Here is a 21,577-nt window from a genome sequence, read left to right as displayed (position 1 = left end):
GATACAATTTCAGCCTTATAATTGTTGTATGAATCTACTCCAACAACAAAAGGTTATGAATAGAAATGTTTTCAACAAATTTGAGAATAATGGCCATATTGGTCAGGTCTTGAAGGTTTTACTTTTACAATCTAACATTAAGAGACAGTTACTAAATACTTGAGCAATAAAAGAAACATTGTCTGAAATGCTGATTATGTTACGCATCTGTGGAAGATATTAAATATATATACATATTCAGCAACTATCACAAAAGTATTGCCTACTTATGTGACTTAGTGTTGCAACTAAAACAATGTGCAATATTATCCACGGGAAGAGCTATGTTGAGACAAATGTGAGAAATATTTCCAAATTTCCAAATTTCCAAATACAAACTGAGGGAGCCTCTACATAATATTTCAACCACTTTGAAAAATCAACTAAATCTCCCCTAAACAACACCCTACACTATTCCAGAAGAAGCAATAAATGACTCTAGTTGATCATTAGTTTCTATGAAGGATGAGTTAGGGTTGAACATCAAAAATACAAGCTAGATCTGTTTGGAATAGAAAGCAAAGTGTACTGATGCAGATGTCAGATGCAAGAAATAAATTATTTGTGGGCAACATCTTCAAAATTCCAAACATAAATTTATATTTGCATTCATGGTCATTAGCCCACTTGGTTATGTTACTGACTATATAATTAATTAATAAGTAGAAAACTGGAGTTTCCAGAAAAGAGAGAGTCTATTTCATATTCTGTAAATTCAATATACAAGTGCTACTGTAAGAATACAGGGTTATTCAAAAAGAATGAACCAATTTCAATACGCAATATTTTAATAAAGGAAAGCAATAGAAAACTCCAGTGAAGTCACAAATATTTACTCACAATCAACTTTTATTTCCTGTCTTACAAGTGTTCAATGTGGCCACCACCTGCTGCACGGGCAACATCAATGCGATAAGAGAATTCCTCCCAGACACGTATCAGCACATCATGATCCACTGAGTTGATTGTTATTGTTATTTGATGTTTAAGGTCAATGAGATTAGTGGATAGCAGTGGAGTTTTCTAAGTTTTGAATGGCTGCCATAGGGGTGCTGTAGTCATATCATTTTTCCATCAACTTTCATTGTTTGTTTACACTCAGAATGGTGTGTCCTCAGCAAAAAGTGTTCTGTGTTCTTGAGTTCGCAAAAACAAATTCGATTGTCACAGTGCAGTGTGCTTTTCAAAGGCAATTTGATATCAATCTGCCCTCTCCTAAGAACATTCGACAGTGGGTTCAACAGTTTCAAGAGAATGGGTGTCTGTGTAAAAGAAAAAGTCCAGTACAACCACGTGTTTCAGAGAAACAAGTGGTAAGAATCTGTGCTGCATTTGAGGGGAGCCCACGGAAGTCTACAAATCAAGCTAGCCATGAGCTTGTGATCCCTCAATCCACTATCTAGCATGTGCTAAGATGTCTACATTTGAAACCATACAGACTGTACCTTGTTCAGGCACTTACCAATGACAAGAGGAAGCAGATGGAATTTTGCAAATCAATGCTGGAGATGATAGAAGACAAAACCTTAATTTCACGTTTAATTTTTAGTGATGAAGTGACTTTCCACTTGAGCAGCACAGTCAGTCGTCACAATGTGTGTATTTGGGGAACAGAGCACCCGCATGAAACTGTTGAGTATGAAAGAGATTCCCTTAAGGTGAACGTCTTTTGTGCTATGTCTCAGGACAAGGTTTATGGTCCTTTCTCTTTGAAGGAAACACCTTTACAGGACAAACCTATCTCAATATACTCCAAAACTGGCTTTTCACTTCACTGCAAGTAGATTCGCATGACTTCATTTTTCAACATGATGGTGCACCACCTCACTGGCACCTGATGGTTCAAGCTTTTCTAAATGAAAAAGTGCCTCAGTGATGGATTGGTTGGAAAGGGGCCCATACCTTGCTCTTTGTGCTTGGACTGTGAGATCCCCAGACTTCATAATGTGTTATTTTTTTTGTGGGGATATGTAAAGGGTTGCGTTTTTGTTCTACCATTACCCACTAACCTCGATGATGTTAAAAATCAAATAACAACAGCAATCAACTCAGTGGATTGTGATATGCTGATACGCTTCTGGGAGGAATTCTATTATCGCATTGATGTTACCCGTGCTGCAGGTGGTGGCTACATTGAACACTTGTAAGACAGGAAATGAAAGTTGACTGTAAGTAAATACTTGTGACTTAGCTGGAGTTTTCTATTGCTTTTCCTTATTAAAATATTGCATAATGAAATTGGTTCATTCTTTTTGAATAATCCTGTATATGAGACTTTTCTAGAATTCAGCATGTAAATTTTTACAATTGTTATTTAAAATCCAATGATTGAGATTTGACTCTTAAATAGAAATCAACTTCATTATAGAAACAATATAGACAATACAAAAAGTGAAATCCTTTCAGATTTTACTTCCTTTAGCAGCCCATAAAAAAATAAGCACCACTTTTGTTCTTTAATTTTTGATATGTTCATTCATCCAATTCTATAAATATTTTAATGTTTAAAATTGCTTTTCTATACTACGTTTTCTTTCTCATTGTGTTAAATTGCTTCTCTTTAGTATATTATCTCTCTCATTCTTGTTACATTCTTTTACTAAAACTTACCCAGTACCACCACAATTAATACCAGAAACCTATCCTTACTTCATCTTCCTCGTAAGTAAAAAGCTCAACCCCTTTGACTGTTTTGTCCTTCCATAGAACATACACATCATGAACCTGATACAAGTACCCTTATCTCCTCTATAGCAAGATGCTACCAATAACATACCTAACAAGGAAATATAATCAAAGCAAACACTCCTAACAACAGTGGTATCATTAGAGATAATTTACTTTTTGTATTGTCAATAATTTACAACAGTCTGTGCATATATTTATGTGTATGGATCTGTGAATATGTGTGTGTATGAGTGTGGTTCAAGTGCATAGATGTGGGTATATGAGAGTGTGAATGTAAATGTCAGTTTGTATTTTATATATATGATGCGGGTGACACATAAAAGCACCCACTACACTCTCTGAGTGGTTGGCGTTAGGAAGGGCATCCAGCCGTAGAAACTCTGCCAAATCAGATTGGAGCCTGGTGTTGCCATCCGGTTTCACCAGTCCTCAGTCAAATTGTCCAACCCATGCTAGCATGGAATGCAGACGTTAAACGACGATGACGATGATGATGAATAAAATGAATATGTCTCTGTCAAACAGACCAAAATGTTTGCTTTATTTTATGATGAGGGATTAATGGAAACCTTTACACTGTTTTGTCTGTTCTGTAATGATGTTAACTTCTTTCTACCATCTCTGAGTCAGAGAATAAATCAATTTAAATTATGTATTATTTCTTCTCTTCCTTAATTTGTGCCTTAGTTGACTGACAGCTTTTCAACACACCCAATAGTTTATATATTCTATTCCAGACTTTAAAAGTCCACTAGCTTAAATTAATAGGTTATGTCATGAATGGCTAAGTTTAAATAATGTAACATAATGTAATCTGTTATGACTACATTAAATAAACAATTGTCATGAATTTAAACTTCCATTTGTCAGTTATTATTTATACTTACACCAGAGCAAGAATTTGCTGAGGAATTGGATCATAGGTAAATAAGTGGAATTGAGAATTACCTAACAACAGTATGCAGTCAGTATAATTGATGCCTATGATGACAGATTATTTCACTGTCTGCTCTGTCTAGCCAATTGGTGGTGTCTTTCACATTGATGTGCCATGATTCTTAATAAATCCTTTGAACTAATGTGTGTGTGTGTGTGCATGCGTGTGTGTGTGTGTGTGTGTGCATGCACGCATGTGTGTGGACAAAGATATACAAACAAAATGCATAATATTACATACCTGATTTTCTACTCTTACAATGCGTGCACAAATTGTCATTTTGTCTCTGTCTCGTGAATTATGGTACAAAGTTGAAGGTTTCCCAAGAATTTGGTCAAGCCTATAAATAAAAGGTAAAAATAAATACATGAAAGAGATTCTAATTCTGTCTGCCACTGCTTTTATAGGGAAATTTTTCCTACAAGGTTTTGATAATAAAATTAAAAAATATATCATTCCATATCCAAAATAAATCTGTGCAAACCAATCATTTTGTTTCATTGTCAATACACCTCTTTCTCTTCTATAATTTATCTAGTTGTTGATGAAATCTACCTTCAGCTAACAACTCTGCTTAAGAACAATTATACCATCCTGTTGCTGTTTACATATTTGTTGCTTGATGGAATGAGTTATTTGAGAGCTGTTTAGCATGCAAACAACAACTCAGGGTAGATTACAGAGCTCTCAGACTCCCTAATGATTCTAAGAGTCGTGACTATTGAGAAAACATAGGTTGCATATATCATTAAAACTGTGAAACATTACTGAAGACATCTTCCAACAGAGTCTTTAAGAAAAGCCAGTTTAGCTGAGCTAACTTTGTCCAAACCGTACAAGTGGAGGGATGAATGTAGCACTGCAAGATAACAATACACTTATCATGTTTACTCTGTTGCTACTGCTTATAGTAGTCACTTAGTGTTATGCCACAAGGCATCTCATTTGAAACCCTAATAGTCCTGCTTGGACTAGTACTATACTTCATTCACATTGAAAAGATGAAAAACAAAGTTGATCTTGGTAATTTGAGCTTTGAGCACAGAGAACCCAATAAATATGAACAAGGCATTTTGTCCTACAGTCTAACAACTCGGCATAGAAGCTTCAAAAGTTATCAATATCCTCATCATTTTATGTGAGTTTTTTTTCCATATCAACATACATTAGATGCATCATCTGACATACACATAGCAACAAAGTAAATTTCCATTCTCTGTTGTGTATGCTATGTTTATCTTTCTGGCATAGTTATTATGTGTGGATGCCCTTCTTGTTACCTTTACAGAATCAACTGCAGATTGAATTCGCCCCTCTTTAGTAAATACAACTTTCAGCAAATGTCCTCATGCATCACAGTTCTGATAGTCTACTCCAACAACTCCTCACTGATTTTCTTTGATCACCATCAATAATGTTTTGAACCCATTGGAGGAAGTGTGGCATTCTTATGGTGCCTGAACATTTTGTTCTCTTTGATACAGTTGAAATATTTCCACCAGAAGCTTCCAATTCCAGCCAAACTTTAGAAAGTTGGCAAATTTTAAATCACTCAGTTCTGACAGAATGGCAACAATGACTGTATGAATTATCATTTTTTGTGTTAGCATTTTATCAACCAAGGGGTATCTGAAAAAAATAAAACATTTTATTTGCCTAGAAGAGAGTAATATACTGATAATTAAGTGCCCACAAATACAGGGACAAAAACCACTAAGTTACAAAAATGAAACACATCAACACCAGTTGTCAAGTGGTGGTGGGGAACAAATACACACACACACACGCGCGTGCACACACACTCACACACACACACACGAAGGGCTCCTTTCAGTTTCTGTCTACCAAATCCACTCACAAGCCTTTGGTCAGCCCATGGTAATAGTAGAAAACATTTTCCCAAGGTTCCATGCAGTGGGACTGAACCTGGAAGCATGCATAGTTTTATTCTCATTTTTATACTAGAAGTTTCATTTTTATCATAGTAGTTCCACTTTTAGTTTAGCAGATTCACTTTTAGCAATTTCTTTTCTTAGCTTGTTGAATGCTTTATCTTGCCTCCCTTATTCTGAAACTTGTACAGAATGTTCTTTTCCATCCCCATCCTCCAGCCAAAATTAGCCCACTAGCAACGACAGTACTACAATGTGAATAAGGCATAGCTAGCTTGCTCACATTGGAAATAAAACAAGTGTACTTGCCAGTTAATTATCAGTGCTATGTTATCTTTGTATAAGCAATGGTCTATACCACACACTCTTCCCATGGTAGACATGGCAAGTGTGAAATGAATAAATGATGGTAAATTAAATGCAGGTTGAAACATATATGAAATTTATTTGAACTTCTATACATCTGGCAAGCATCCATGCAAACCTTCTTTTCAGATGCAGAATGCTGTCCGCTATACTTGTGTTTCCTCTTACCATCCTTCTTCACCTTCAGAGTTGGCACACTCAATATAAGCACATTGAAAGGTAGGCCTGGTGAGATTATTGAGATGCTTGAAGGAAGGATGTAGATGTGCATTGTAGCCAAGAGGTAAGGTGGAGGGGAGCTTCTACCAGGTTCCTCACAGTCAAAAAACATAGGTATAAAATATTCTGGGTAGGCAATAGTAATGGGGTTGACGGTATGGGTATACTTCTTGTTGAGAAATGGGTTGATAAGGCAGTCATGGTAGTCAGAGTGTGTGATAGGATCTTTAACTTAGACCAATTTTGCAAAGTGGGATAGCAACTATTATTTCTACTTATGCTCCTCAACTGGGCCTACCAGATGAACAGAGAGGTCAATTATATGAACCATTTTACACACTACCTCGTTTACAATTGACAGTGACCTTCTCTTGATGGTTGGTTTCAACATGTAGGAGATTCTACTACTACGGTCATTACTATTGCTGCTACTACTACTGCAACCACATAATCAATACAAAGGAACAAAAGACAACTGCTATTGTTATAACTGTTACTACTACTATTACCAGCAACAACTATAACATAGATTTTGTAAGGAAAACATGAGATTTCAAAACTACTATCAAAAAACATTAATTTAATTCAATATATTCCCCTTTCTCTTATTGCATGACTAAAATGGCTTAAAAAATTTGAAATTTGTGGCATATTTTGAAACAAAAATGTGAACATTTTCTTCCTATTATTTGTGTTAAAATCCTCCAAACATTTTCTTTGGTTTTTACAATAAATTTTCTTGTGTGAAACCTTTTAACATTTTCAATCTCACGCACACACACACACACATATGTGTATATAAATATATATATATATATATACAAACACACACACACACACACACATATATATATATATACACACATAAGATGTACTGGGCCTATGAGATTATTCTTGAATATATGCTAGCCATTATGTCCATGCTACTGGTTTGCAAAAGCAACATGAGCAATGAAACAATCCTGTATGTAACTTAAAAGCTAAGAAAAAAGAAAAAAAAAGAAAGAAAGAAAGGGCATGTCATGGTGTGGGGTGCAAACCAGAAAACTGAGTTTATGAAGAGAAATACTCACCTCCGCTGTAATTCTTTTATTCTCACCATCATATTAAGATGGCCTTGTGAATATTGTTCAATAACATCTCGAACATCATATGGTTTTCTGGCTTGCTACAATAATAGAAATTTGTAAATTTCTTCATTCATATCTGTCCTTTGGTTGTGGTCATACTGGGGCACATCTTGAGATGTTTTAGTCTTTTATATCTACATTATTATATTTCTGAAAAGTATTTTGTTCTTTTACTCTTTTACTTGTTTCAGTCATTTGACTGCAGCCATGCTGGAGCACTGCCTTTGTTCAACTAAACTTTGTTTTAGTCAAACAAATTGATTCCAGGACTTATTTCTATAGCCAGGTGCTTATTTTATCAGTCCCTTTTGATGAACTGATAAGTTACAGGGATGTAAACGCACCAACACCAGTTGTCAAGTGGTGATGGGGGAACAAACAGAAAGATACACACACACACACACACACACACACAAACAACAGGCTTCTTTCAGTTTCCTTTGACCAAATCCACTCACAAGGTTTTAGTTAGTCTGAGGCTATAGTAGAAGACATTTGCCCAAGGTGCCATGCACTGGGACTGAATTTGGAATTATGTGGTTGGGAAGTAAGCTCCTTATCACACAACCACATCATAAGGTAAGTTAGTATAACTAATTAAGACTGCTACTGTTACTTAGTCTTTTTCTAATAACTAAATTAAGAATTTTACTTTGTCTTTCAGTTTCTTAGATGAAAATTTTTGCTTGACATATTGGAAAACCTTATTTTTTGTTTGCGATGTAGCCTGTACAACCCCTTCCTGGCACTGCTCTCCATAAACTCTATCATGATTGTCTCTTCTTCAGCTCCAGCACTACAGCATCACTCCAAAATCAGTAAGCCTTTTTCATTTATTATTTATTTATATCTTGTAATTGTGTATCATTACTTGGTTAGAGAATACTATAAAAGTGAAAGGATTTTGTTTATTCATTTATTTCGACTGTCCACCTGCAGCGGTGATTAAGTTGACTAGGAACACTGTATGCAATGAATATCCAATACCAAACAATCTTAATCTCCATATTTAAGCTGCATTAAACTTTGGCAAGCTTACCTTTACTTATTCTGAGTTGCTTGAAAGGTGATTTTTCCCTTCCCTCTCTTCTATGTGTTGATACATTTGTTTACCTACCAATGTGCTGTTTCACTTTAAGGATGCTTATTTACCTATCCATTATGATATTTTGAATGCAACATCTTTTCACTGCAAACTGCTAAAGATTCAAAGCAGTATTCATGAACTGAAGTCAAACTTTTCATGTCTTCATTTCTCGTTACCTGAAGTCAATTTCAGAGTGGTTGTACACTGTAAGGACGTAGCAAATACATTCCTTTAACTCTAATTTTTCAAGTAGATATTCTATTGCCATTTTTTAACATACCAATCATACTTCTCTCTGAAAAAATAGCTTCCTTTGCAGTTGAATAAAATAAACTCCCAGAGGGGAAGTTTCAATGTCTTCCTACAATTTCTTAACACCATTTATGTGGCTGTTTCTGACAAGAAATTTCACTTTCATGTAAAACAACTATGTTTTGTAGTCATTATCTGTAATCTACTCCCGAAACACTTCAGTAGCTCTACTTTGTATCGCTCACAAACTTATATGTTCTATGATCATTAAAGTGCAACGACCTCCACAAGAACCAGCCTTTAATTTGGTTTTCTGTTCCTAGGTTAATTGGAAACATAGATTGCTGTGCTACGCATAAACTTTCTTTGTAGTTCAATTATTTGGTGACAAAAATACCATCAAAGCAACTTAAACCATCCACAGGTCGGGTAGGTTTGTTAGCTGACTCTAAATTTCAGCATGAGCATTGCTGATAACCTTTATCTTTAACTTCTAGGATAATTTGTGAGCAATGTCCATACTTATCTATGAGTTGACAGCCACTACATGTGTGTGTGTGCATTTATAATATACACTTATATATTATATATACATAAATAGCTATATAAATGTGTGTCTACTTACATGTATATATATACATATATATATATATATATGAGTAAAATTCAAATGTAAACACTTGAAGAAAGATATTATCATTGTTAACATTATCTTTGACAACTTTGATGCAATGTAATCTGCTTATTTGCTAGTGGAGCTATAGTTAGATAGTTAGACAAATGGCACATGTGAGCCATGCAAACCATACACAGAAGTGCAGTCAGCAAGATGAGCATCAGCAATAAATTCAGCAGCAATTTTTGTGTCCATCAGAGCTCAGTCCTCAGCTCCTTCTGTTCATCATAGTTTCACACAGTGGCAGTAAGCAATGAGAGCTGAATGGCAATAGAATCTATGAAATACCCAGATAGTATTGTTGAAGTAGTTGACAGTTTTTGTTTCCTAAGTGACCCAATTAGTAGTGGAGGTGGGTGTTTCAAAAGCATACTACCAGAGTAACCAGTAAGTTATGTAGGCACATTTAAAGGAGAGGGTGGGTGGATTGGGAAAGATGTCGGAAGTGGTGGAGTTGGATTGAAGTATGTTGAAAGTGTGTAAAATAGTGCATTGGAGAGATAGGTTGGAGGGATGGCAGGTAAGGGGAAGAGGAGGCAGAGAAGGGTGGGATGAGCATTAGGAAAGAGGACTGATGTACAGTCAACAGAGTGCAAGTGAAAGCAGCTTGGATTACAATGGTAGGGTATCTTTGGTGGGTGAAGTGGCAAGCCATGTGTTGGGACCGTGTCTTGAAGACATGGTCATCACTAGAGAGCAGAGGAATTGAGAGTAAGGGATAGGCAGTTTATTGTGGATGGGAGGAGGTGAAGTTGAGGTAGGAAAAGGTGATTGTAGGCTTGTAGTAAGGGAAGAGTGGTAAATCGGAATATCAAAGAAGTTAACAGATGTGTTGGAGCTATCAGGAGAATTCAAGGGTGGGAGCAGAAGGACTGGACAAAAGAAAGGAAGAAGTTAGGTTCTTTGTGGAAAGTGGAGTCACATCAATACAGTCATCAATGTATGGATTGTATAACTCAAGAGGAATTACAGGTGAACTATGAGAATATTCAGGCCACAACATAACTGATGGACAGGCTTTCTTGTAATTGGGACCCATTCTCATTCCCTTAGAAAAGAAGGGAGGAAAGAAAGAAGGAAGGACAGAAAAGTGGATGGATGGATGGATGGAGGAATGGATGAAGAAGTAGGCACAGGGTATTCAGGCTAAATTTGATGGTTTTTATACTTCCTCTCCTCAGGAGCAGCTTGATGTATTGGTAAACAGTCATTGGTGTTGGGGAGCATAAAGATTACAGTCGTAGTTGAGAAAAAGTTAGCTGAAATGGAAGCCTGGAAGCCATCTGTATATTGAAAAAGAGTTGCCAGTATCATGATGGTTCACACTGGCATCAAAACACCAACATCATGTCTGCTGCTCATTGTTCTATGAGCACTGTAAAAGCTGTAAGATGTGACATGGAGATCGTGAAAACCAAGTTCCTCCAAACTGTGGTGGTCTTTGGGTGCGTGTCTAGTGAGGGTGACATCATGCTGACTCACATCTTTGAATAGAGCCTTACAGTCAATTCAGATTGCTGGAGAATGGCCAATCCCTAGCTGGAGAGGGTTGCTGCTGGAATGCCATATGTGTGGCAGTAGGAGTCAACTCTTTACCATACCTCCAGAAAGAGTCAGAAGTGGTTGTCAGAGAATTTTTATGACTTCACCAGCCCCAATTTCTGGCCTCCTAATTTCCCCAATTGTAATCCCAAGGAATAACATGTGTAGTGTGTAGTTGAGAAAGACACTAGCTGCTCTGCCTGCAACACCAAGGCCAAGCTGGTAGCCAAAATCAAGGAGGTGATTGAATATATTCACAGGGGTACATTGAGGAATGGATGCACATGACTCTAGAGTTGTTTTGAGGACATTGTGGAAGCTGAGGATGACTACTTTGAGTAAAATGTTGTCTCCCAGCCATAATATAGTTGATATTTTTTGATTTTTGAAAATGCTTTTATTTTTGGATGAGATTTTCAAATTCATCCAAAACCACCTGTGTATGTACACACACAACACACACACACACACACACATACACACACACACACACACACATATATATATGCACATATAAATATGCATTTACATACATATATATGCATGTTTGTGTGTTTGTATGTGAGTGTGTATTTATCACAATTTACCCAAAGATTGATCTTATGTTAGTATGCAGTCTATGGTTATATAAAAATCATAAGCTTCTTACTAATTCAGATAAATGAAATTGGAAACTTTACCCAGCATTTTGCAATTACTGAACATGAACCTTTTAATTACTGCTTTTTTCCCCCTGCATTTAAAGAAAACAGTGTTTTAATATTTCCCATATCTTATCTCATTTTACTTTCTGTCAATATCAAAGTGTAGTACTCACCAGAAGTTTCCTACGAGAAACAAAATATTTTATTTTTCGTATCACACGGATAGCAACTTTATGGCGTTCCGTCAAGCTGCAAATATTTGAGAAAGTTAATGAAAAAGGAGCCAAATGTAGTTACATGAAATATACAGAAAATATTGTTGCACACACAAATAATGTTTTATGTAAGTAGAAGTGATACATGATAAATAAAAATAAATACCTGCAACTTCACCTTTTCTTTTACTTCTTATATATGTGTGTGTATTATGTATAAACACACACACACACACACACACACACACACACACACACACACACATGTATATGTTTATGTATTTGTTTGGCAAAATTCTTGATGTGAAATCCTATGTTGAAACAGATGTTATATTTGGAGATGGTCATATTTTTGCCAGTTAAACACACGCACTAAATACTTGGTTGTCACTTCAGCTTTATTATTATTATTATTATTATTATTATTATTATTATTATTATTACTATTTTAGTGTCCCTTGTCTAAGCTCTTTCATCACACATCCTGTGACCTCTTCAGCAACACTTTATCCCATGTGTCTCCTCTCGTTCTGTTTAGTCCATATTATGGATAAATCTGCAGATTGCTTTATACTCAATGATATAGAACTGGTCGATTACTGTGGTGTTATAATCACATTGGCTTAACCTTGTAGCCCTTCTAAAATCAGAATTAATAGTGTGGAGAATACACTTGCTTACTTTGCCTATTTTGCTCTTAAAGTGTTTAATCAGCTTGCATTTAGGATTAGAAAGGATTAAGATCCTTAAGAGGGATATATGGGGGAGGCGTGGCAAGGTAATTCACACACTCCTCTATATTCAGAAGGGTAACCAACTCTTTTACTTCAGTGTTTACGTTGTTGTATGTAGAGCTGTTTGTTTTCTTGTATGTTTTGATGATTGTGCTTGTAAGAAGTCTTGTTTGCATAGAAATGTTCATCTCATATATGCCTTTTGTCTTGTTGGCATAGATGTACATATTAACTCATTGTTTCATTTTTGCCATGTCATTTCGTGATGTCGCAGGAGAGAAATGTGTCAGCATGGATGATGGTTCACTTGCACTAAATGTGGCTGCAAAGAGAGAGGTTTGGAGACGCCATTATGAAAGGTTGCTCAATAAAGAAAATGAATGGGAGAAAGAGAGTCTGCCGAATGCCGACCCAACAGAGGGACCAGCTATCCGAGTTGACAGTACCATGGTAGATAAAGCAATTAAAAGTATGAAGACAGGGAAGGCCACCGGCCCATCAGGAATCACTGTAGAGATGCTCAAAATATCTGGCAGTGTCGGCTATAGCCTAGTCACCCGTATTGTTAACCAGGTGATACATGAAGGAGTCATACCCAACGACTGGTGTAGCAGCACCATAGTCAACTGCTACAAAGGTAAAGGTGATGCTTTAGACACAAACAATTACAGAGGTATCAAGTTGTTGGATCAGGTAATGAAAGTCATGGAGAGGGTCATAGCCCAACTAATTAAGGAGAGAGTCAGTTTAGATGAGATGTAGTTTGGGTTCATGCCAGGGAAAAGCACCGCTGATGCTATATTTCTGGTAAAACAGCTGCAGGAGAAATACCTAGCCAAAGATACCTGGCCTTCGTTGACATGGGGAAAGCCTTCGACAGGGTTCCCCATTCCCTTATCTGGTGGTCAATGAGGAAACTAGGGATAGATGACTGGTTAGTGAGAGCTGTGCAAGCCATGTACATGGACACTGTCAGTAAGGTGAGGGTTGGCAACGAGTACAGTGAAGAATTCTGGGTAGAGGTAGGGATCCACCAAGGTTCAGTCCTCAGTCCCCTCCTATTTATCATAGTCCTCCAGGCAATAACAGAGGAATTCAAGACAGGATGCCCCTGGGAGCTCCTCTATGCTGATGACCTTGTGCTAATTGCTGAGTCACTATCAGAACTAGAGGAGAAGTTTCAGGTGTGGAAGCAAGGACTAGAATCGAAGGGCCTTAGAGTCAACCTAGATAAAACCAAAGTCCTAATAAGTAGGAAGGTAGATAAAATACAAACCCCTTCAGGTAGATGGCCCTGCTCAATCTGTAGAAAAGGCGTAGGTACAAACACTATAAGATGTACCCAGTGTAAGCTATGGACACATAAGAGGTGCAGCAATATCAAAGGAAGTCTAGCGAGGAAGACGGTTTTTGTATGTGGCAGATGTTCAGGAGCAATAAACACTGAGAATGTGCAGAAAACAACTTCCGCCACATTCCAGGGAGAAAAACTAGAAGTAGTTGATAGCTTCCGTTACCTAGGTGACCAAGTTTGTAGCGGGGGAGGGTGTGCTGAAAGTGTAGCTGCTAGAATAAGAATAACCTGGGCAAAGTTCAGAGAGCTCTTACTTCTGCTGGTGACAAAGGGCCTCTCGCTCAGAGTAAAAGGCAGACTGTATGATGCATGTGTACGAACAGCCATGCTACGTGGCAGTGAAACATGGGCCATGAATGCTGAGGACATGTGTAAGCTCGCAAGGAATGAAGCCAGTATGCTCCGATGGAGTGTAAGAAACATCAGTTGTGGTGTGCAAGAGAGACGATTGTCATGTGGGATGGTATGGTCATGTGGCGAGAATGGATGAGGATAGCTGTGTGAAAAAATGCCACACCCTAGCAGTTGAGGGAACCTGTGGAAGAGGTAGACCCAGGAATGAGGTGGTGAAGCACGACCTTTGAGCATTAGGCCTCACTGAAGCAATGACTACTGACTGAGACCTTGGAAATATGCAGTACATGAGAAGACCCGGCAAGCCAAGTGAGACCATAATCTGTGGCCTCTGCCAGGGGTGTAGCCAGCCCACTTATGCATACCTTTCCTTCATTAGACACTAAACTCTGCTTGTGAAGACCTGTTGGGGCCAGTGAAATCGAAATTGAACCAAATTCAACAACTGGCACCCATGCCAACCTTTCCTTCATTGGACACTAAACTCTGTTTGTGAAGACCTGTTGGGGCAAGTGAAATCAAAATCATAACTGAACAAAATTCGATGACTGGCACCGAGCGTGATCATTGCCAGAGCAGCTGTTTGGCAACCGTGCCAGTGGCACATAAATTACACCATTTGAGAGTGATCATTACCAGTGTCGCTTTACTGGCACTTGTGCCGGTGGCACGTGAAAAAACATTTGAGGTCGTTGTCAGTGCCGATGGACTGGCTCCTGTGCAGGTGGCATGTAAAATACACCATTTTGAGCGTGGCCGTTGCCAATACCGCCTGACTGGCCCTTGTGCCAGTGGCACGTAAAAGCACCCACTACACTCTTGGAGGGGTTGGCGTTAGGAAGAGCATCCAGCTGTAGAAACACTGCCAGATCAAATTGGAGACTGGTGCAGCCATCTGGTTTGCCAGTCCTCAGTCAAATCATCCAACCCATGCTAGCATGGAAAGCAGACATTAAACTATAATGATGATGATGATGATGATGTATCTCCAACCAAATGTGTTTGAATGCTACTTTCTTTCGTTTGCTCACTCACTTACGTACATATATTTATATTTGTGAGTGCTTGTGTGTGTGTGTGTGTGTGTGTGTGTGTGTGTGTGTGTGTGTGTGTGTGTGTGTGTGTGTGTGTGATTATTATAATTATTATTATCATTTATTATTATTATTATTATTATTATTATTATTATTATTATTATTATTATCATTATCATTATCATTATTATTGAAGGTGGTCAACTGGCAAGAATGGTTAGCATGCCAAGTGAAATGCTTGGCAGTATTTTGTCTGTTGCTACGTTTGAGTTCAAATTCCACTGAGATCGACTTTGCCTTTCATCCTTTTGAGGTCGATAAATTGAGTACCATTGAGACATTGGGATCCCCTCCCCCAAAATTTCAGGACTTGTGCTTCTCATAGAAAGGATCATTATTTCTATTATTATTATTATTATTATTGAGTGAGAGAGCAGTGCATGCCATCATGATTACCTGTGTGATAAGGGTACACCAGGCACATGCATCACAACCATATGTGCATGACATAGTGATCTTATATCAAGATAAATGGTGCATGACCTTGCAGGTGGAGCCCAGTTAGAATTTTCTTCAGGTCAAGGAGACCGTTCCACTCAAAAGGTCCCTGAATAAGGTTTGTTTAAGGATGTTGAACGAAACACCCATGTTTCCAAAGGTGAATTATACAAACCCCAAAAATTCCTCTCAACACATGGCAATGATGCTCCCCCACTACTTCTGCTCATGATCAGAGATGCACATATCGTCAGTCACTAAGGAACATGCTCAACTCGATAAGGTCAAGAAACTGACAAACAAATCTGTGGTATTGAGCAGAATATTTGCTATAGCCCGTCTTTTATATCAAGACAAAACATGATAACACTTCCAACCAGTTAAGATCAAAAACTACAAGAGCCACTGTCTGGTACTGTATCAGGACATTTACTGCACCAGGGCATTTATTATTATTATTATTGAGTGAGACGGCAGTACAAGCAATCAAAGTGACACTGGGGTAAAATATACAAAGCCAAGTATAGCCAATATGACTACCCATCTGATAAGGGTACACCAGGCACATGCATCACAACCATATGTGTGCGACATGGTGATCTCATATCAAGATAAACAGCACATGACCACACAGGTGGGGCCCATTTAGAATTTTCTTCAGGTCAAGTAGCCCATCCCACTCAAAAGGTCCCTGAATAAGGTTTGTTTAAGGATGTTGAGATCCATGTTTCCAAAGATGAATTACTCAAACCCCAAAGAATTCCTCTCAACACATGGCTATGATGCTCCCACCACTACTTCTGCTCATGATCAGAGATACACATATCATCAGCCACCAAGAGACATGCTCAACTGGTTAAGGTCAAACAACTGACAAGCAAATCTGTGGTATTAAGCAGAATATTTGCTGTAGCCCGTCTTCTATACCAAGACATTATTATTATTATTATCATTATTATTATTATTTTTATTATCTGCAATCAGTCATCACAATTATGATTGTTCATGGCTTTGGCATGCTATCTCCATACTGGTCGTTTTTTTTTTTTGCTTGAGTTTGCCATCTATTATGATCAAATCCTTTCCACTTCATATTCCTTTCTGCAGTATCGTTGAATCTCAGTCTAGTTCTTCCATGGTTTCTTTTCACCTTTCATAGTTGGGAGTAAAAGATTTGTTTGAGGAGTTTTTTGTTATGTACATATATGTACATACATAAACATATACATATATATATATATATATATATATATATATATACATACATACACACACATACACACACATACACACACATACACACAGACACACACACACACAAATATCAAACAGTAAGAATGAGTGCTCAAAAGTACATTGGTGGACAACCCTGTGTACCAAGTCTGACATCAAAATATCCGAAAAATATATGAAACTTGCAATTATGTGCATATACAAACTGTTATGTGCACACACCCAAAGACAAACAAGCTGCATAATGCATATGTTAGTGTGTGTGTGTGTGCACATATTCTGCATAGATGTCATCATCATTATTTAACGTCCATCTTCCGTGCATGCATGGGTAGGATGGCTGAGAGAAGCCGGCCAGGTCGAAAATCTACCCAAGGCTACTGGGTCTGATTTGGCAGTGATTTCACAGTTAGATACCCTTCCTAACACCAACCACTCTGCAGAGTGGACTCAGTACTTTTTACATGGCACTAGCACAAGCAAGGTTAGTTTTGGCATGATTTTTACAGCTGGATGCCCTTCCAGATGCCAACCACGTTACAATGTGGACTGGATGGTTTTAACGTAGCACCAGCACTGGCAGGGTAACCAAGTAACTCACAAGACAATGAATTATGAGAGGGGCAGGGCATTTGTGTCAGAGGATGAAAGTTAGAGTGCGACAAAGAGACAGAGTGACAGAAGCAGGTGTGTGTGTGAGTGAGAGAGAGAGAGTGAGAAAGAGGTACAGAAAGAGGCCAGAAACAAATGTGCTGATGTAAAGGTGATAGTTATTTATTCAGAGGAAAATCAAAAGAAGGAGAGAGAGGGTGACCAAAGGGAAAGAGAGAGAGCGAGTAGGAAACAGCAAAGGTGTAAGAGAGAGCAGAAGAAAGATGGTGTAGTGTTAGGGTATACTCACAAGTAACAAGAATATGAGCATAGAACCTGGTTAGAAAAATAGGGAGTGGGTGTGGGTGTGTGGAGAGTAGTGGTACAGTGAGCATGGCAGTGAGGGCAAGAAAGGGGATTGGAAAACAATGATAATGTCTGAGGAGGAAATGTGAGGAAGAGAAAGATGCAATTAGAAAAGGGGTTCTAATTTGATTTCTTAGGGTAGAGTGGGTGAAAAGAGTGTTGTTACATGTGGGTCGGATACAACTCTTCTAGCACTCAGTTTTGTGGATGGGTCTTCCCTAGGACCCCATAGTGCCAAACATCTTAGTCTACTGTCATTTCCTCGATGAGCCCCAACATCCTAAGATCAGTCCTCACCACTTCATCCCATGTCTTCCTGGGCCTCCCTCTTCCACAGGTACCATCCACTTCCAATGGCAGGCACTTCTGCATGCAGTTCTCTTCACTCATACACATCACATGTCCAAACCAATGCATTCTCCTCTCCTGTATATCACATTAATCCTTCCTATGCCTAACTTTTCTCTCAATACAGTTGTGCTTTGCCAGTCATGCACACTGATGTTGCAAATCCAATGGAGCATACTGTCTTCATTCTTTTCCACCCTACACATGTTGTCTGCAATCAGAGCCCATGTCTCACTCCCATGTAACATAGCTGTTCTCACACAAGCATCGTACAACCTACCTTTCAATCTGAGAGAGAGTCCTTTTGCTGCCAACAGAAGTAGTAGTTCTCTGAACTTCCTCCACCCTATTCTCATTCTAGAAACAATACTTTCAGAGCATCCACCACCATTACCAATTTGGTCACCAAAATAGCAGAAACTATCTACTACCTCCTGGACATTTGAGAGAGTTTAAGTCCCTTGTGCTCTTAGTACTTACTGTTCCTGCACATCTGCCACACATGAAAGCAACCTTATCTGATAGCCTTGCCATGATTCCACTGCATCTCTTATGCATCTATAAGTTACACTTGGTGCAGCGAATGGAATTACATCCCATCCTTACCATCATATTGAACAGAGCCATTTGCCAGCCAGAATGAAAGTGTTATCTCCTGTCTCACCAACAACAACTTTAGTCTTAGCTAAGTTAATTTTAATGCCCTTTGATTCCAGGTTTTGCTTCCAAACATGGAACTTCTTCAATTCTGCTTCAGATTCTGCAATAAGAGCAAGATCATCAGCATACAGTAGTTCCCATGGGCATCCAGTTTTATATTCATCTATTATGGCCTGGAGAACTATGATAAATAAGAGTGGACTAAGAACTGATCCCTGGTATACTCCAACTTGTATGTTGAATTCATCACTGTATTCATTGCCAACTCTCACCTTACTGACAGCATCACTATACATGGCTTGAACCGCTCTAACAAGCCACTCCTTTACTCCTAACTTCCTTAGAGACTACCAGGTAAGAGAACAGGAAAGCCTGTCAAAAGCTTTCTCCAGGTCGACGAAGGCTAAGTACAGTGGCTTACTTTTGGCAAAATACTTATCTTGCATTTGTCTTCACTATGAAGATGGCATCTGTAGTACTTCTCCCAGGAACAAAACCAAACTGCATCTCATCCAGTTTAATTCTATCCCTAATTAGTTGAGATATAACTCTCTCTGTTATTTTCATAACCTGATCCAGCAGTTTGATACCTCTGTAATTGTTTCTATCTAAGGCATCACCTTTACCCTTGTAGCAGCTGACTATAATACTGCTACACCAGTCTTTGAGGATGACGCCTTCCTGAATAACCTGATTAACTATGCGAGTGACTAGGCTGTATCCCACACTACCTGGTATTCCAATCATCTCAGCAGTGATACCTGATGGTCCAGGGGCTTTCCTAGTCTTCATTTTCTTAACTGCTTTATCCATTCCGGTAGCTGGTCCCTCAACCGGTTCAGTATTTGAAAGACTCTCCTTCACCCAATCATTCTCTGCATTTAACAACCTTTCATAATGGCATCTCCATGCATCTTTCTTCTCTGAGTCACTAAGTGCAAACATACCATCATCCATTCGCACACATTTCTCACCCACCACAACTCTATTCTCTCTGATACACTGCTTTGCAATCCTGAACATCTCATGCCTCTGATCCTCATGCTGCATAACATTGGCAAACTTCTTACCTTCTGCTGCTATTCCTTTTGCTATGTAAACCCGTCACCTAGCCTCCCTTCTAGCTCCCTGATATAATGCTTTGCTTCCACTATTTTTCCAATCTTTCCAGGCTTGTCACTTTGCTTTTATAGCACCATCCACCTCCTTATTCACTACCAAGTCACCCTTGGCCTGGGTGGGACCTTGCACCAACCGCAGATTTGGTCAATAGTATCCAGTAAATTGTCCTGCAGGAACTTCCAGTTGTCCTTTAAGCTATATGTCCCTTCTTCCTCCTTTGAGACCTCCAGTAGAATGTCTACATTTTTGTTGGTTTGCTGGGTCTTTAAGCTTCTATAATCTCCTTTTCCAGTGTGGTTTGTGTCTTAGAGTCTTTCTAGCCCTAATTCTGAAGTCACTAACTAGTAGCCTATGTTGGAGTGTACACTCTTCACCTGGGAAGTACTTTGCATTTGTGAGCATCTGCTTGTCTCCTTGCCTGGTGAGGAGGTAATCAACCAGGCTTATATTCCCACCAGATTGATAAGTAATTAGGTGGCTAGCTAGCTTTCTAAAGTTAGTGTGGCAAATCATTAGATCATTTGCATCACCGAACTCAAATAGCCTTGTACCTTCCTGGTGCCAAAGCCACAACCACTATGCACACTATGGAATCCATGGGAATGCTGCCCAACGTGTCCAATAAAGTCACCAGCCACAATAACGAAGTTTCTATCATTTGTCATTGAGGTAGTCTGCAAAAGGACTTCATAGAATCAGTCCTTCAGATCATCAGCTAACTCAGCCTGTGGAGCATAAGTAGTAATAAATGTAATTGTTAAGTTATCTATGATAAGTCTCAACTTAATAACCCTGTCACACACTCTGACTACTTCAATTACCTTATCTACCCACTTTTCTGCTTAGAGTATGCCCACACCACCCACTCCAGAAATTTAAAACTCTGTTTGTTACCCATGCAGAATCTAGAAGAGGCTCCTTTCCATCTCACTTCTTACACACCACACATATCAACATGATGATACTCCATCATTTCAACAATCTCTCTACTCTTCAACTCTTCTACTTGTTTCGGTCATTTGACTGCGGCCATGCTGGAGCACCGCCTTTAGTCGAGAAAATCGACCCCAGGACTTATTCTTTGTAAGCCTAGTACTTATTCTATCAGTCTCTTTTTGCCGAACCGCTAAGTTACAGGGACGTAAACACACCAGCATCGGTTGTCAAGCGATGGTGGGGGGACAAACACAGACACACAAACACACATACATATATATATATATATATATATATATATATATATATATACATATATACGACAGGCTTCTTTTAGTTTCCGTCTACCAAATCCACTCGGCCCGAGGCTATAATAGAAGACACTTGCCCAAGGTGCCACGCAGTGGGACTGAACCTGGAACCATGTGGTTGGTAATCAAGGTACTTACCACACAGTCACTCCTACACCATGATTTCCACTTCATTATGCCAACGTTGATGTTTGTAGCCCTAAAATTGTATACATGGGAAGGACAACAGGAAGGTAGTCACTGAGGGGCTTTTTTTCATGTTTAAAAAGATCTGAGTAAACATTTGCTAGGTAGTGTAGTGCAGCCAGGCCAAGGGTGACTTGGTGGTGAATAAGGAGGTGGATGGTGC

General features: G+C 38.6%; 1 protein-coding gene across 4 annotated transcripts in view; it reads right to left on the bottom strand.

Moving 5' to 3' along the window:
- Positions 1–21,577, bottom strand: part of LOC106879982 (potassium voltage-gated channel subfamily KQT member 1) — a 266,966-nt gene that overhangs the window by 23,155 nt on the left and 222,234 nt on the right. For all 4 annotated transcript variants that reach the window (XM_052975495.2, XM_089338860.1, XM_089338861.1 and 1 more), the window contains 3 exons: positions 11,646–11,721; positions 7,215–7,309; positions 3,905–4,004 (listed from right to left, as the gene is read on the bottom strand). In XM_052975495.2, coding sequence (XP_052831455.1) covers positions 3,905–4,004; positions 7,215–7,309; positions 11,646–11,721 — 271 coding nt within the window. The remainder of the gene's footprint in view (positions 1–3,904; positions 4,005–7,214; positions 7,310–11,645; positions 11,722–21,577) is intronic.

The sequence above is a fragment of the Octopus bimaculoides genome, chromosome 21, assembly GCF_046866305.1.
Source record: "Octopus bimaculoides isolate indiv1 chromosome 21, ASM4686630v1, whole genome shotgun sequence".
Taxonomy (NCBI): Eukaryota; Metazoa; Mollusca; class Cephalopoda; order Octopoda; family Octopodidae; genus Octopus; species Octopus bimaculoides.
This window is presented reverse-complemented; position numbering and strand designations above follow the sequence as displayed.